We start from the raw sequence: 15,551 nt of genomic DNA, 5'->3' as shown, positions 1-15,551 counted from the left end.
GCTAAGAAGCTATTTGTTTATTATTATTACCATTTTAATTGAAAAGAGTAAGGTACTTAATTGTTACCCAGAAAGGATTTGATATTGAGATACAAATGGCTGCATTGGACCTTAAAAAAGCCTTGAGTGTAGCTAACTTCTGTCTATAAAATGATGTCTGGGCAGTGATCTGGATTGGTGCTCTACTTTACCCAGCTCTGCCCAGTGGTTGGTTGGGATTGGACCAGACCTGTGTTCAAATACTGTACATGGAGAAAAAAATGTTGCCTAGTGGCGGGTGGGCAGGGTTTGGACATTTAGGACTATTCTATTGGTTCCATTGTGCCAGATAAGCTCAATCAAGCACAGAGAAAGTATTTTAAATGATTTAAAATATTATTTGAACTCCGGTCTGGTTGGATGAGATGGGACTGGCTCATGAAGTGTGTCTACTTCCAGCTCTGCTCTGCACTCCTTTAAATGAATGACCACATTGTGTCAGTCATTTCTGTAATGCACTTTGGCAGGAGGGAAGAACAATATCAGCACCATGGATGTGAGACAAGAGTCACACCTGTGTCTGATAGTTATTCTGATTATTGACAGATAGATCTGATCATGTACAGAGCTACAAGTGCAACATTGAGTCACATTCCTAGGATAATCTGTCATTAGATGTGTTTTGTAGCCATTCAAGTAAGCACAGACAGACAAAGGCTCTGCATGTACCCAAATATGGACTTGTCTTCATGCCCTTTCTTTAAATGAAGTATTACTTGTCGTATTGTTTTTGTCCAATCCTTGTTCGCTGTTGAGTTTATATCTAGATTCATCTGAACTAAGAGCACTTGTATTGCAGAGTTCTGTGTCTGCAATAGATTCAACTCTTATAACAAGCAAGACAGTTGATCAATGGTTCCACGACAAAACGGTGAAAAATGAAACGCTCTAGTCTAGACACCCGTATGCCATGTAGTTATTGTATAGCCATATCTTTCCTGTGAATTTACTATCTCAGCATCCAGGGATTGACGTCGAAGTCTGGGGTACTGGATGTTTTCAGTGATATGGAAAGAGTATGCTCTGTGCATGAACTAGACCCCAGCCCCCTCCAATAGTTTTTTTTAACAAGCCGATACTTTATTTGGCCAGACACACGGAAACAACAGCATGACACATTAAAAGATTTAGACATGCAGAGGAAGTTGACATGTGAAAACATTTACATAAATATTTGACCTAAAATGACTTGGGAAGACCTTATATTGGAGAGGGATAACATGGCAGTTGATTAGGTCTGTCCACGAAGGTAGTCAGTCAGACTCGATCAGAATGTGGTGGTGCTTTGCTAATTTGAAGATGATGAAGAGGATAATGATAGGATGAAAGATCTTTCAGGATGAAAGATGCCTAAAACCTTTTCAGTATGACCTCTAACTTGAAATATTTGATTCTGAAACTAATGTAACCCTGGGATGTGAAATGCAGCTCATAGTTCATGTTCATTATTTTATGTAATCCCAGGACCCAGAACCAAATCTCGTGGGCACGCACATTATTGCAGGCAACAAAATGCTTACAGTATGTTTCTAGCTCCAACAGTGCAATTATATCTAGCAATACAATAAAAATACACACATAATCCCCAAATGGGGCCCAAATGGGGCCCAAAAAATAAATTTCAGGACAAGCAATATCAGAAAGAGCAATAGCAGAGTCCGTAATATAAATATATATAAATGGTGTGTGTATGGACAGTATATGAATAGAAAAGGTCTGTACAGCAGTAGTTATACAGGATGAGCTATGACGAGAATACAGTATGTACATATAAAGTGGGTAAAACAGTATGTAAACATTGTTAAAGTGACCATGTCTCTCTATACATAGGGCAGCAGTCTGAGGTGCTGGGCAGAGTATCGGGTGGTGGCCGGCTAGTGATAGCTGTTCAACAGTCTGGAGATAGAAGCTGTTTTTCAGTCGCTCGTTCCCGGCTTTGATGCACCTGTACTCTGACAAACACACACAAACTAGACAAGTAGACAGGTTGCTACCATTTTAGATTACAGAAACTCTTCACCATGCCCTCTGTCTGAACTGGGCTGTCAAGCCGGTCAGGTATGGTGGTCAAGGCACAATACCACCATTTGGCCAAATGGGGATGTAGAGAGAGACCGAGAGACATAGAGAGAATCAAGAATGCTGACGACACAACAATGGTAGGCCTGATCACCAACAACAACGAGACAGCGTACAGGGAGGAGGTTAGAGCTCTGGAGGAGTGGTGACGGGAGAATAACCTCTCCCTCAACTTAAAAGAAATGAAGGAGCTGATCATGAACTACACTAGACAGCAGAGAGAGCATGCCCCTATCCACATCGGTGGGGTCGCAGTGGAGAGGGTCAAAAGCTTCAAGTTCTTTGATGTGCACATCACCAAGGACATGAAATGGTCCCACCACACTGACACCGTGTTGAACAAGGCACAACAGCACCTCTTCAACCTCAGGAGGCAGAAGAAATTTGGCATAGCCCTTAAGACCCTCACGAACTTCTACAGATGCACCATCGGGAGCATTCTGTTAGGCTGCATCACCGCCTGGTATGGTAACTGCACCGCCCAAAAGCGCATGGCTCTCCAGAGGGAGGTGCAGTCAGCCCAACGCATCACCTAGGGCACAATAACTGCAGTATGGTCCTGTCTTGTTGACTACTTTTGGGCAGTTTTCCTTTGTTAGCAGCAACGAGCCCGTTTCTCAGTAAGTGAGCGATTCCTGAATGGCGTCCACATTTTAATCAGCTCGTGGAAGGTTCCTGTGTCCCAGGCAGCCCAGGCTTGGAGAATCAGTATGCTGACGGAAGAGCTGAGGCCTGTTAGCTCGGCCAGAAGCTACACTATGACTGGGTCTGAAATTGCACCCTATTCCCCAAAGGGCCCTTGTCAAAAATAGTGAACTATGTAGGTCGTAGTGAATAGGGTGCCATTTCGGATATAGCCTATTTCTACCTTGGCTGGAAGCAGGAAGCCAGTGATTGTTCATAGCAGCTGTACCTAAAACTGTCTGGTCAGCTTGCTGATGAACAAAATGGCTTTTGGAAAGCCAGGGCGTGTATAGACCATATCTATACTGTCTCCACAGTGATCCTGGCTAGAATTCAAGAGAGAGAGACAACTTTTGCCTGTTTTATTGGTTTTCAGAAGGCTTTTAATTGGGTGAAGAGACCTTCTTGCTTTTAGACACATTAAAATGGGAATTAACGGAAGATTCTATGATACCATCAAAGCTCTTTATCGGCCTTCAGTTGCCTGTGTTTAGGTCAATGACCTCAGGACTGTCGGGTCTCCAACCCCTTACGGTGTAAAACAGGGAGACGTACTCTCGCCCACTTATTTCCCACTACATGTTAATGATTTAGCCCTACAAATCAAACATGCTAAACTTGGTGTTAAAGTTGCGGATATATTCCTGGGATCTTGTTGTATATGCTGATGAAGTAGTTCTCCTTACCGGGACCGAAGATGACCCCCAGAATATGTTGAATATTGTTAGTTTATGGTGTGCTAACTGGAGACTAGCGATAAATCAGGAGAGGACCCAGATTGTTAATTTCAGAAAGAAGGGCGTGCAGCGAAGTGCACATAACTTTTGTTTTGGTACAACCCCATTATTCTACACTGGGCTCTATAAATACCTTGGTTTCACTCTGGATGAGCACATGACCTTTGAAGATGGCATCAGATCACAGGCAGATTCTGCAGGCAGAGACTTAGGGTCCGTGCTTATTCTCGGCCGTATACATTTTGTGTGTGTCCAGTGATGGACTATGCTACTGGGGTGTGGGGTTCCAAAGTGGGTACTAATTGTAACAATGTTCAAAACAGAGCAATCCACTGCTTTCTTGGTGTGCACAAACTGACTCCAAACCTGGCCATCTGTGATAGGGGTTGAGAACCATGTGTGGTTAGGCAAAAAGGTGACATGTTACATCTATGAAACAGACACATAATCCCAAAACAAGGTGGGACCTTACTCATAACTATCTGTGGGCTAGATAATTGTTATCTATTTTTTGTGAAACTGATTTGCAGTATATATCCAGGAACATATGACCATGTGGTGTTAACCAAATCAAGGACAAGCCTTTTCTGATCCACAAGGAAAAATGGGCAGTTGATGTTTGGTTTAAACCTAAACTTAGAACGTACACTCTTATCAAAAATAACTACAGCCCTGAACCATATGCTTACCTGATTCTAACAAAAAGTCAGTTTGTGCACAACTCTGATCCAGCACCCTCCCTCTGGCTATAGATACGGGTAGATTTAACAGAGTGTCTGTAGAGGAGAGAATTTGCCTACTATGTGATCTCGGGGAAATCGAAAACTAAATCCATTTAGAGGTTTTATTGCCCTCTGTATGACTGTCTGAAGAAAAAACTATTTGTGATAACACTGAAGTATTCCGGTTACAGGATGAACAGAGGCTAGAATTTTTTCCCAGACAGGGCGTGTTTGAGATGGCTGAGTTTGTTCATAATGCCTGGAGGAGAAGGAGAAATGTACTGTTTGTGTAGTGTGGCTCGATGGTCGCTGTACTGGCCATGATTATTTTATGCATTTCATTTGTCAAATGTTATTTTGTTCTGTGGTGTCCCATGTGGGCCTTGCACCAGTAGGTGTATGACACTTAAATACATTATATCAATCATCAATCAGGTACAGACTACAGTCTGCAGTACCTGCACTTGGATCCATAAAGTTCCTGTCGCAATGTCACTTTCTAACGCTAGGAGGCAGCACACATCTGTAGAAGTATGGCCACAGAACATTGAGGAAGGTTTGGAGTTTCAGAATGAAATTACTTGATATTGAATATTGAATGGCATATAAAGCATTACCCTTGCAATTTCCATTGCTTTTATGTCAGAATCTTATATTCCATGCCTTAGACCTAGTCCTAGCCATATGCTGGCCCTAGCTGTTAAGCGTGTTGGGCCAGTAACCAAAAGGTGTTGGTTCGAAACCCCGAGCCGACTAGGTGAAAAATCTGTCGGTGCCCTTGAGCAAGTCACTAAACCCTAATTGCTCTGGAAAAGAGTGTCTCCTAAATGACTAAAATGTAAAAATATAAATATATTTGTTGCACCACTGCACTGGGTTCTGTGACAGGATATGACATCAGACACCAGGCCATTGCATTTGGGTGTGAGATGAGCAGGTGGTTTAGGTCAGCCATGGGGTTGGGTTGGGTTCATAATGCTGAATGCAGAGCAGAGCAGGGCTCCATTCGATTCACTCTTACATCAGGCCCCTGCGTTATCACTGGTGCAACCCTTAGGTGTCAAAGGGCACTGCACACAAGGGGCTGGCCCACAGGTGACTTGGAATTTTCAAGGTACTTTCAACAGACGGGATGCCTGGGCTGTGTCTCTCTATCTGCCCAACCCATTCTCGAGTGAGAGGAGTCCGTCCAGTTCATACAAGCCAGAAGCCCGACAATGGGGCTAGATTTCACCTCCAGACCAGACACAGTGCTGCTGGGAAAGTCCCGACTGTACTGGGAATGATGAGCTGCTGAGGTGTGTCTTTTCACACAACCAGTGGGGGGAGAGAGGCAGGGGAGAGATGAGACGGCACAGAGACATTTCCTAGTAGTAGTCATCCTGCAGACTGTCTCAACCACAGAGTCTGTACAGTATTATCAGACAGATGCAATGACAGTAAACACCTTTACCTGTGCAAATAGATGCGCGGAAGGACATTATTATGAAAAGTACCTTTTTGTTTACAAATTGTGTAATTATGAAGACATCACCGAGACATTAACATCTGGTATCTACTTGTAGTCATCCTGGCTGTAGACAGCCTTCCACCCAAAGTAATCTTGGTTAACCCAGAACTAAAGTCTCATGTAATTGGTCAGCTGCTCGATTAAGTTCTGTGTCACATGTAAATAGAAGATATCAAGAAATGCTAGAACAAAGAGTGGAACCGGAATGAGGAGCTCCCCCCTTTCTCTTTGTAAGTTACGGCCCAATGTTCCGTCCCCTTCCGAAATTCGAAAGATGCTAACACCTGCAAAATGATTTGTTCAAATAACCAGAGATGAAAAACCCAAACACCAGAACTACTGCTGCTCTTTTTCTGTCAGTCCCGACAGATTATTTCGGTTTACACGCAGAATTTTTCCATGAGAGATTAGAACCACAGCAATTTGAACCACATAGCCGTATTATCAGAGATACAAACTGACTGTAATGTGAACACCTTCACCTGTATGGCCAAATGGATGTGCCCTGTTAAAAGTTGGTGGCAGCTCAGTTGCCACTAGTTTGAATGTTGCTCACTTCATTTTAACAGTGTGTGGAAACACTACGTTGTCATGAAAAGTATTTCTGTGTACAAATTGTGCAATTGTGGTATAAAAAACAGCATCTTAAAGAGAATGGTATTTGTTGCTAGGCAGCATATCCTAACATTATGAAGCATTTCACCATCATCGGAATATTTTAAGGAATCTCTTCTTATCTGAATTATGCTGTTGACATGAATAGACTACAGCACAAGGGATTCTTGGGGTTCTTATCTTCTATTCAGTTGGCTGATATACAATATATTGGCAGATTTCTTGTAAAATGCGTTATGGTAGATATTTATTCTCATATCGCTATTTGTAAAGAAAGACATCTTAAAAACATGCTTACATGACTGCATCTTCTTAAAGATAAATGAGGTTTTATGTGTCTGGGGACCAGACAGATTCTTTTATTTAAATATGATTGGCAACAAGTGACTTATGATAGATCAAAACGCATTAACTTGGGGCCTCCAGTTTTGTGGTCCTGTGTTGTTGGCTTGGACATACTGTAGAGCACAGTCATGCAAAGCACTCCTAGCAATCTCATCTGATTCTGGGCAGAAAGCGTGCATGCTCAGACAGATGACAAGAGCATCACTCATGATTCAGCCCAGCCATCAGATCAATACTGCAGACGAGGGCAAAGGGTCACTGATACGTTATCAATCAGGACAGGAAAAATTCCTATTCATCGATAAACTGTATAAAAAAGATTCAGAAACTGTATAAATAGTCCTCCATAAACTTAGTATGGATGGTATAGCCCTCTGTGCTCAGAACATTCTCCTAAAGTGTGCCAGAATTAAGATAATCCAAAGTGTGCCTTTTACCATGCATCACATATTTACACAGGTTTATACAGCCATGGACCAGCAGGCTGTATTGAGTGTGTCATTATGCCCCATTGCAAGCCATGTGCCTATAGACAATCCTTCCATACTACACAGACCACCTGCCATAGAGATACACAGTCATTTAGACACACACGTATGGATTGCCGTAGAGATACACAGTCATTCAAACACACAACATTACATAGTGTACGTACGATGGCCCATATTAGAATGCCATGGGCATTATGTCACTGAGCCTGCTAGCTTTTATTAATGTCCCCCTCCCCGTTCAGTGAGAGCGGAGAGAGCGAGAGAGAGTGAGTGGAGATATGGAGAGAGAGTGAGCGGAGATAGTGAGAGAGAGTGAGCGGAGATAGCGAGAGAGAGTGAGCGGAGAGAGCGAGAGAGAGTGATCGGAGAGAGCGAGAGAGAGTGAGCGAGAGAGAGAGTGAGCGGAGAGGAGAGTGAGCGAGAGGAGAGTGAGCGAGAGAGAGAGAGCGGAGAGAGAGAGAGCGGAGAGAGAGCGAGCGCTGTGAACGATCTGAGAGACAAGGCAAGAAGGGCATTCTATGCCATCAAAAGGAACATAAAATTTGACATACCGATTAGGATCTGGCTAAAAATACTTGAATCAGTTATAGAACCCATTGCCCTTTATAGTTGTGAGGTCTGGGGTCCGCTCACCATCCAAGAATTCACAAAATGGGACAAACACCAAATTGAGATTCTGCATGCAGATTTCTGCAAGAATATCCTCAGTGTACAACGTAAAATACCAAATAATGCATGCAGAGCAGAATTAGGCCGATACCCGCTAAATATCAAAATCCAGAAAAGAGCCGTTAAATTCTACAAGCACCTAAAAGGAAGCGATTTCCAAACCTTCCATAACAAAGCCATCACCTACAGAGAGATGAACCTGGAGAAGAGTCCCATAAGCAAGCTAGTCCTGGGGCTCTGATCACAAACACAAACAGACCCCACAGAGCCCCAGGACAGCAACACAATTAGACCCCACCAAATCATGAGAAAACAAAAAGATAATTACTTGACACATTGGAAAGAATTATCAAAAAAACTGAGCAAACTAGAATGCTATTTGGCCCTAAACAGAGAGTACACAGAGGGAGGGAGAGCTGTCGTCGTCCTCTTCCAGTAGAGCTCAAAGAGCAGCAAGAGGCTGTAGTACTGTGGATAAGAGGCTTGTTTTACAGCCCGAGAGCAGGAAGTCTAAACAGTTTAAACACGTAATTAGATCAACCTAGAACAATACAAACTGGGTTGACGCTAGGGGTCAGATTATTATTTTTTTTTTAAATAACGTTCCCAAGGTAAACGGACTATTTCTCAGGTCCAGATCGTAGAATATGCATATAATTTACAGATTAGGATAGAAAACACTCCAAAGTTTCCAAAACTGTCAAAATATTGTCTGTGAGTATAACAAAACTGATTCTGCAGGCGAAAGCCTGAGGAAATCTAACCCGGAAGTGATTTCTTTATTTTTTAAATCTGTGTTTCCTTGCCCGTCTTTCTTCCATTTAAAGGGATATCAACCAGATTCTTTTTCCAATGGCTTCCTCAGGCTGTGACCAGGCTTTAGACATAGTTTCAGGCTTTTATTTTGAAAAATGAGCGAGATTTTTCAAAACTAGTCAGGTGTCCTTTGATTACTTCCTGCACGCGAGAGGGGTAGCTCTCCATTTTCTTTCTCTCTTTTATTGAATAGGTTACGGTCCGGTTGAAATATTATCGATTATGTTTGTTAAAAACAACCTGAGGATTGATTATAAAAAACATTTGACATGTTTCTACGACGATTACGGATACTTTTTGGAATTTGTCAAACGGAACAAGGCTTTGGTTTTCTGAACATAACGCGCAACCCAAATGGCGTTTTTTTGTTATAAAAGTAATATTTATCGAACAAAAATGACATTTATTGTGTAACTGGGAGTCTCGCGAGTGCAAACATCTGAAGATTATCAAAGGTAAGCGATTCATTTTATTGCTTTTCTGACTTTCGTGACCATGCTAATTTGGGGCTAGCTGTTCTAGCATTGATTGATACACTCACAAAAGCTTGGATTGCTTTCGCTGCAAAGCATATTTTCAAAATCTGACACGATAGGTGGATTAACAACAAGCTAAGCTGTGTTTTGGTATATTTCACTTGTGATTGCATGATTATAAATATTTTTAGTAATATTTTGCGCCCTGCAATTCAGCGGTTGTTTAGGAAAATGATCCCGCTAAAGGGATCCGTAGCGCAGAGAAGTTTTAAGATAGGCCAGCTGCAAAGTCCAAATTGTCTATATTGTAAATTCATGAACAAAATTATGAGATTTTTGGTCTTAATTTAATATTAGGATGAAAGGCGTCGCATACAGCATTTATGGTGATACGGCCTCTGCAGAAGTCAAGGCCTTCATACTTCTTGCGCTTCGCAGAGCTGTTGTGAAGGAAGTTGTCAAGGAAGTGAGTTTGTGTTTATACAGGACCTCCCGGCCCCATCTACCGTCAACCAATCATGTCAATACGGAGCAACACGGAGCCCTCTGCATTGTTACAAAGTTTGGGAGAGCACGGCGATGTGGTGTGGAGCACGATTTGGCTTCCACAAGCTTCCCGAGGCTCCGCGATTGCGTCACACCCTCCATACGGAGCCTCCGGACAGCATTGCTGGATCAAGCATGAATCAGCTGTTAGGAATTCAGGTTAGCAGTGTGTTAGGGTTAAGGTTAGGTATAAAATCAGATTTGATGACATGACTTTGCCAGCTAGTGACCACTCTGCAGAGCTGCCTCCAGAAGATTGATCATGAAAACCGCTAACCTGAGAATGTACTGTACAATCCGCTCACTGTGTGTACGTATGCATGCACTTCTGCATATCCTTTCTGTCCTCAATTGTTTTGTGTCTTTTTCTTATGTGTGTGTGTGCGCATGCGTGTGTCTCAGTGTATGTCACGTCTCTTGTCTTTTTGACTCACCCTATTGTGTATGTACGTGCATGTATACATATGTCTACCGACCTCCATGTTGCTTTTGTCTATCCTCACCCCCATCCCTGCCCTCCAGGTGGCTGGACGTGGGCATGGCCCACCTGACCAGTGCTCCCTGCTGGGTGATCTACCTCCAGGTGATGCAGGAGGCAGTGTGGCCCGGGGGTGTCCTCCCTGATGGGCCCCGTCCTGACCGCAGCCTCATCCAGAGAGAAGAGACCAGGCAGCAGTGTCTGCACTGCCTCACACAGCTACTACCAGGTCAGTGTCTGCACTGCCTCACACAGCTACTACCAGGTCAGTGTCTGCACTGCCTCACACAGCTACTACCAGGTCAGTGTCTGCACTGCCTCACACAGCTACTACCAGGTCAGTGTCTGCACTGCCTCACACAGCTACTACCAGGTCAGTGTCTGCACTGCCTCACACAGCTACTACCAGGTCAGTGTCTGCACTGCCTCACACAGCTACTACCAGGTCAGTGTCTGCACTGCCTCACACAGCTACTACCAGGTCAGTGTCTGCACTACCTCACACAGCTACTACCAGGTCAGTGTCTGCACTACCTCACACAACTCTTTCCAGGTCAGTGTCTGCACTGCCGACACAACTACTACCTGCCGCCCGATAGGCTACCTGCCACCCGCTAGGCTACCTGCCGCCCCGCTAGGCTACCTGCCGCCCCGCTAGGCTACCTGCCGCCCCGCTAGGCTACCTGCCGCCCCGCTATGCTTCCTGCCGCCCCGCTAGGCTACCTGCCGCCTCGCTAGGCTACCTGCCGCCCCGCTAGGCTACCTGCCGCCCCGCTAGGCTACCTGCAGCCCCGCTAGGCTACCTGCAGCCCCGCTAGGTTACCTGCCGCCCCGCTAGGCTACCTGCCGCCCCGCTAGGCTACCTGCCGCCCCGCTAGGCTACCTGCCGCCCCGCTAGGCTACCTGTATGGGAACCACAGGTGTATTAGGTCATTGTACTGTCCCCTTATTGCCGTTTTAATGTGTGTGTGTGTGTGTCTGTGTGTGTGTGTAGACCTGATTGCTGACATGCTGGGTTCTGAGAAGTACAGGGTGAGGCTACCTGCCGCCCTGCTAGGCTACCTGCCGCCCCGCTAGGCTACCTGCAGCCCCGCTAGGCTACCTGCAGCCCCGCTAGGTTACCTGCCGCCCCGCTAGGCTACCTGCCGGCCCGCTAGGCTACCTGCCGCCCCGCTAGGTTACCTGCCGCCCCGCTAGGCTACCTGTATGGGAACCACGGGTGTATTAGGTCATTGTACTGTCCCCTTATTGCCATTTTAATCTGTGTGTGTGTCTGTGTGTGTGTGTAGACCTGATTGCTGACATGCTGGGTTCTGAGAAGTACAGGGTGAGCTGGGATATGGCACTGGCGTCTCTGCAGGACCCTAACATCAACCGGTGAGCCCCCTATCATCACTGGCTTTAGCATGTTGGTGTGCATGTACAGTAGGTTTGTTCAACCTAAAATGTCAATGTCACATACAGACCAAACATTGAGCGTTTGATCCATGTCAACTTCAGTCTGACCTGTGGTAACCTCTCCCCTCTCTCTGTGTCTGGGTGACTCTACAGGCACCTGATCTACTGTATATGTGACCTGCTGTTGGAGTTCCTGATTCCAGAGTCTTCAGAGGAAGGCTTTCAGAGATCTCTACTACACAGTCTCTTTGGGGACGAAGAGAGGCTTTCTGCTTCAGCTTGACGACACACCAACACACAACCCCTCTCTCTGCTCCCCTGTCACTATCTACTACCCTCTACCCCCTCCCATCCTGGCTGGCTCATCACTATGGTAACCACGGTCCTGCTGGGTTCATCAGAATGGGACCAGAGCTTTACTGGAGCTTCTCATGACGTCAGAGAAGAGAGGCGAGGAACGCTGGGAGGAGGAAACGGGCTGGGGAGATAGGGGTGGGAGGGCTGGGAAATGGGCTCTTGAACTCCTTACACTTTATAGGCAACGCTCTAAAATGACTGATGACACTTGATTGAATGTATTCTGAAGGCACTGTGTTGGTGATTGTGCTAATATTGTGTTTTAATTAGATGCTTGTGTAGTGAAACACATTTATGTAAATATGTATGTACAGTATATGCAGTAATTATTTGATGTGTTTATTTATTTATATGTAAAATGCAGTATTTGTGATATCAATAGATATACAGTGGGGTCTGAAATTATTGATACCCTTGATAAAGATGAGCAAAAATGACTATATAAAATAAATAAATAAAATACTGAGCTACTGTATATTTTATGCAAATAAATAATTGGGAAATTATATTATTTTATACTAATTCAATTGCTCAGAGAAAGAGATTTTGTTTCATAAGTAATATATACATTTTAAGGTGGGGGTCGAAATCATTGACACCCCTGTTTTCAATACCATTCAATACCTCACCTTGCAAGGATCACAGCACAGAACCTTTTAAAAGGATCCTTCCAGATCCTTGATATCTTTTGTCTGCGCTTATGGACTGCCCTCTTCAATTCAAACCACATGTTTTCAATGGGTTTCAAGTCGGGAGACTGATATGGCCATTGCACAATGTTGATCTTTCTGGCCAATTAACCGTTTCTTTGTTTTATTTTGATGTGTGCTTGGGGTTATTGTCTTGCTGGAAGATCCACTTACGGCCAAGTTTCAGCCTCCTGGCAACCAGGTTTTTGGCAAAAATATCCTAGTACTGGGTAAAGTTCATGATGTCGTTGGCAGGACCAATGGAAGTCAAATAGCCCCATAACATCAAAGATCCACCACCATATTTTACAGTAGGTACGAGGTTATTTTCTGCTTTTGCATTCTCATTTCACAAGGTTCCGTCCAAGGTCAACGCTATCTTAGATGCCCCAGCTCCTAGGAACGTGAGTCAACTACGTTCGTTCCTGGGGTTACTGAATTACTACGGACGCTTTATCGCGAGCTTAGCAACGAAGCTGAAGCTGCTACATCAGTTGCTTTGTCAGGACAAAACACGGAAATGGACAAAACAATGCGAGGAAGCATTCAAGAAAACCAAGGAACACTCCTGACACACTTCGACCCATCCAACTAGCTTGTGGTGCTAGTCCCTATGGTGTGGGAGCAGTTGTGTCCCATATCATGCCTTCCAGTGAAGAGAAGCAGATCGCTTACGGACCGAGGACATTGAACAAAGCAGAAAGTAACTATGCACAGATGGAATGTGAAGCCCTAAGTAATGTTTTTGTAGTGCGTAAGTTGCGAAGGAGCATCTTTGGATGCAAGTATTTTTATTTGATTTATTAGGATCCTCATTAGCCGAAGACAGCTAGTCTTACTGGGGACCGACACAACGAAAAATACATTAGACAAAATCATTTTACCTACATTTAAAAACATTAACATGTCGTGTGTGTGCATCTATCAGTTACACATACATGTCAGTACACACACAAGTAGGTCACATGGGGGAGAGGCGTTGTGCCGTGAGGTGTTGCTTTATTTGTTTTTTGAAACCAGGTTTGCTGTTCACTTGTGCTATATGAGATGGAAGGGAGTTTCATGCACTCATACTCTACGTTTCCTTGAATTTGTTCTGGACCTGGGGACTGACTGTGAAAAGCCCCCTGGTGGCATGTCTGGTGGGGTAAGTGTGTGTGTCAGTGCTGTGTAAATTGACTATGCAAACAATTTGGAATTTCCAACACATTAATGTTTCTTATAAAAACAAGTGACGCAGTCAGTCTTTCCTCAACTCTTAGCCAAGAGAGACTGGCATGCATAGAATTAATATTAGCCCTCTGATTACAATGAAGAGCAAGACGGTCCCGTGTGGCTCAGTTGGTAGAGCATGGCGCTTGCAACGCCAGGGTTGTGGGTTCATTCCCCACGGGGGGACCAGGATGAATATGGATGAATATGGATGAACTTTCCAATTTGTAAGTCGCTCTGGATAAGAGTGTCTGCTAAATGACTTAAATGTAAATGTAAGACGTGCCGCTCTGTTCTGGGCCAGCTGCAGCTTAACTAGGTCTTTCTTTGCAGCACTTGACTATATGACTGGACAATAATCAAGATAAGATAAAACTAGAGCCTGCAGGACTTCTCTTTATTATGGACAGTCTTCTCCCCATCTTTACAAACATTGAATCTATATGTTTTGACCATGACAGTTTACAATTGAAGGTAACACCAAGCAATTTAGTCTCCTCAACTTGTTTAATTAACAGTTAACAACATTCATTACGAGATTCAACTGAGGTCTAGAACATAGGGAATGATTTGTAGCAGAATGCAAAGGTGGGCTTTGTTGTTGTCCGCACACACCTAGGACATCAAGTACTTCAAGTCAGAACTGCATTGCAACGCAGATGGACATTCCAGGTAAACACGACCTGTCAAAACCAGAGTCACACCAAGTGGACATCTTCTACATCAGACAAATGGAAAACGCACCAGTCACTTCAACACAAGTGCGGAGAAACACCAGAAACGACCAGGTGTTATCTGAAGTAATGGACATCACGCATACACGTCGACGTCGCAGGTCCTTTCAAAGACAGACTGTTTGTTGTGGTTGTGGATGCTCATAGTAAGTGGCCAGAGGTTGCCATCATGAGGTGTACTACTGCAGAGAAGACCATCGAGAAACTTGGGAAAGTGTTTTAGTCATTTCGGATCGCCGCTCCAACTTGTTAGTGACAACGGCGGCAGCTAGTGTCCCAAGAAATGGTCACGTTCCTACAGGTGAAAGGCGTACAATACATCAGGTCCTCACCATATCACCCATCTACCTATTGGCTGGTGGAGAGGTTCATACAGACCATGAAACATGCCTTAAAAGCATCTCAAGTCAAATCAAAATAATTTAATAAATAAGCCCTTCTGAAATTAGTGCACCAGTAAGTGGAGGGTTAATATCGTTATATTTAGTTTAGAATTAGGGGGATAGTTACTGTCCATCATTAATTCATGAAATTTAACATTTTACGTTTTATATAGGCCAAGTTAAATATCTCCTTTGGTTGAGCAACTGGCTCTTCCATCCCTTTCTCTTCCTTTACCTCAATCCCTTTCTCTCTTTCAAATCCTGAATAACAGAGAAATGTATTACTTTAGAATATATCATTTTTCATAATTGAAATAAAAGTAATTATCTGAGCCTATTGGCTTTGGTTTGTAAAAGTTTTTTTAAACATTACATTTGACAGAAAACTACTAGAAATAGGCCTGAACCTCGAAAGGATTTAAGGGCCTAATGTCAAGGTATTTGAGAAAATCGTTCTTGATCTAGCTACTTGCCAAAATATGTTTGCTAAACACACTTAACTACACTAGGCTTCAAAGTGCTTGAGCTGTGCAACTATGGACAAGTGCTGACGTTGAAATCGAGGGGTGTC

General features: G+C 43.9%; 1 protein-coding gene across 3 annotated transcripts in view; it reads left to right on the top strand.

Annotated features, from left to right (window-relative positions):
• snx19a (sorting nexin 19a) overlaps positions 1–12,428 on the top strand; it is a 36,829-nt gene extending 24,401 nt beyond the window's left edge. For 2 of the 3 annotated variants that reach the window (XM_071371316.1, XM_071371315.1), the window contains exons 13-15: positions 10,252–10,436; positions 11,497–11,584; positions 11,759–12,428. In XM_071371316.1, coding sequence (XP_071227417.1) covers positions 10,252–10,436; positions 11,497–11,584; positions 11,759–11,888 — 403 coding nt within the window. In that variant the 3' untranslated portion in view covers positions 11,889–12,428. The other variant, XM_071371317.1, reaches the window with a different exon arrangement.
• The last annotated feature ends 3,123 nt before the right edge of the window (positions 12,429–15,551 follow it).

The sequence above is a fragment of the Salvelinus alpinus genome, chromosome 28, assembly GCF_045679555.1.
Source record: "Salvelinus alpinus chromosome 28, SLU_Salpinus.1, whole genome shotgun sequence".
Lineage (NCBI taxonomy): Eukaryota > Metazoa > Chordata > Actinopteri > Salmoniformes > Salmonidae > Salvelinus > Salvelinus alpinus.
This window is presented reverse-complemented; position numbering and strand designations above follow the sequence as displayed.